The sequence below is a fragment of the Penaeus monodon genome, chromosome 29 (assembly GCF_015228065.2).
Source record: "Penaeus monodon isolate SGIC_2016 chromosome 29, NSTDA_Pmon_1, whole genome shotgun sequence".
NCBI classification, from domain to species: domain Eukaryota; kingdom Metazoa; phylum Arthropoda; class Malacostraca; order Decapoda; family Penaeidae; genus Penaeus; species Penaeus monodon.
Window position 1 is genome coordinate 23,902,060 of NC_051414.1, and position 1,441 is coordinate 23,903,500.

The 1,441-nt window shown below is 43.7% G+C and overlaps 1 protein-coding gene across 1 annotated transcript; it reads left to right on the forward strand.

The window, feature by feature from the left end:
* Nucleotides 1-120: 120 nt before the first annotated feature.
* LOC119592042 lies at nucleotides 121-1,350 on the forward strand (the record flags this gene model as incomplete). The annotated part of the gene is given in 2 exon segments (XM_037940837.1): nucleotides 121-238; nucleotides 771-1,350. Coding segments are annotated over 2 exon segments (621 nt in total), but the record flags the coding sequence as incomplete, so codon positions are not given.
* Nucleotides 1,351-1,441: the final 91 nt, after the last annotated feature.

Genomic DNA, 1,441 nt, shown 5'->3' on the forward strand with positions numbered 1-1,441 from the left:
CTTAAAGATCGACTTTTCACACTTCCTAACGACTTCCTTTTTAGTCATCTTTGCATTTATTTTTCAAGGATAGTTTGAAGGCGTGAATTGCAATCTGATTCAACGTTTCTGTTTTATCAGGTGTCCCCGAGCGTGCAGATCTGCGCCCCGGACTGCACGGGCGTGGACCCCTTGACCAAGGTGCGCGACCCCACCGACTGCACCAGGTACTACGTCTGCGCCGACACCTCCGGCAATGGTACGTTGTTTTCAATGTGAAAATGTGGCTACTTTTCGGTTGATACATTATTTTTTGGGGTGACTGAGAATTTAAATTTTACTGAGATACCAATAATAATACTAAGAATATTGTGATATTTATGAAAGTCTAAGTATGGTTCTGATTTGTTCAACACATCGAGATATCCTGTGGACTGTAGTGTTTCTGAAAACAAAATCATAAGGATCTCACAATAAGCCACGTTCATAATGGTGCTGCATATTTAGTTTCATCTCATAATTCAACATAGTCACTTTAATGTAGTATATGATAAGAAAGGTGACTAAGCGTGTGTCTTGGATATGAAACATAAGCAAAATTTGTGATCACAAATTTTGCAGTTCAACTTTGCCATGATTGGTTAGTATTCATGACAAATATGATGACGCGTTAAAGTGGAAACCAGTGACCAGGCGAATCCAGTATCTAGCAGACTTGTCTGTCTGTCATAAACTCTTTGATGCATATCCAGTACAGAGAATACATAACAATATGAGTTCTATACTTGTAGGTGTGCTTTTACCATCGATCGAGCCAGTGCAGTGCCCCGACGGACAGTACTTCAACGACCAGCACACCAACCCCCGCTGTGACCTCATCAGCACCGCCCCCAGTGGCTACTGCTCACCACTCTGCAACCCGTGTGAGGCTCACTGCACCCACTCGGGAGAAGTCACTCCTGACCCAACGGATTGTTCCACTTACTATGTATGCCTTGATAACGGACATGTTCTGTCGGTTAGCTGTTCGGCTGAAACACCCTTCTTCGACTTCATGGTCGGGGAGTGCCAGACCGACGCGACCCTCTGCTTCCACTACTGCGACGTCTGCGAGCCCCACTGTACCCAGCAGAATGAGCGTGTTCCAGATCCGACTGACTGCCACAGATTCTACCTCTGTACGCCGCCCACCATGTCCAATTTCCTGTGTCCCCATGACGAGATATTCAACAGGGTGACGGGTGTGTGTGAAGCAGGGGCCACGTGCATTACAGACTGCCCTAGCCGTAAATAATTGTATATGCATTTGTAGATTAATTTTACTGATGAGCAAAATGTAATATATGAATGGAATAAAAAAGAACAGAAAAATTATCCATTCCTTAAGCCTGAAGTATGAACTGATAAATCATTTCCTTTCTGTGTGAAATAAGTCAGCAAAAGAAAGTAAATAGAAAAGACA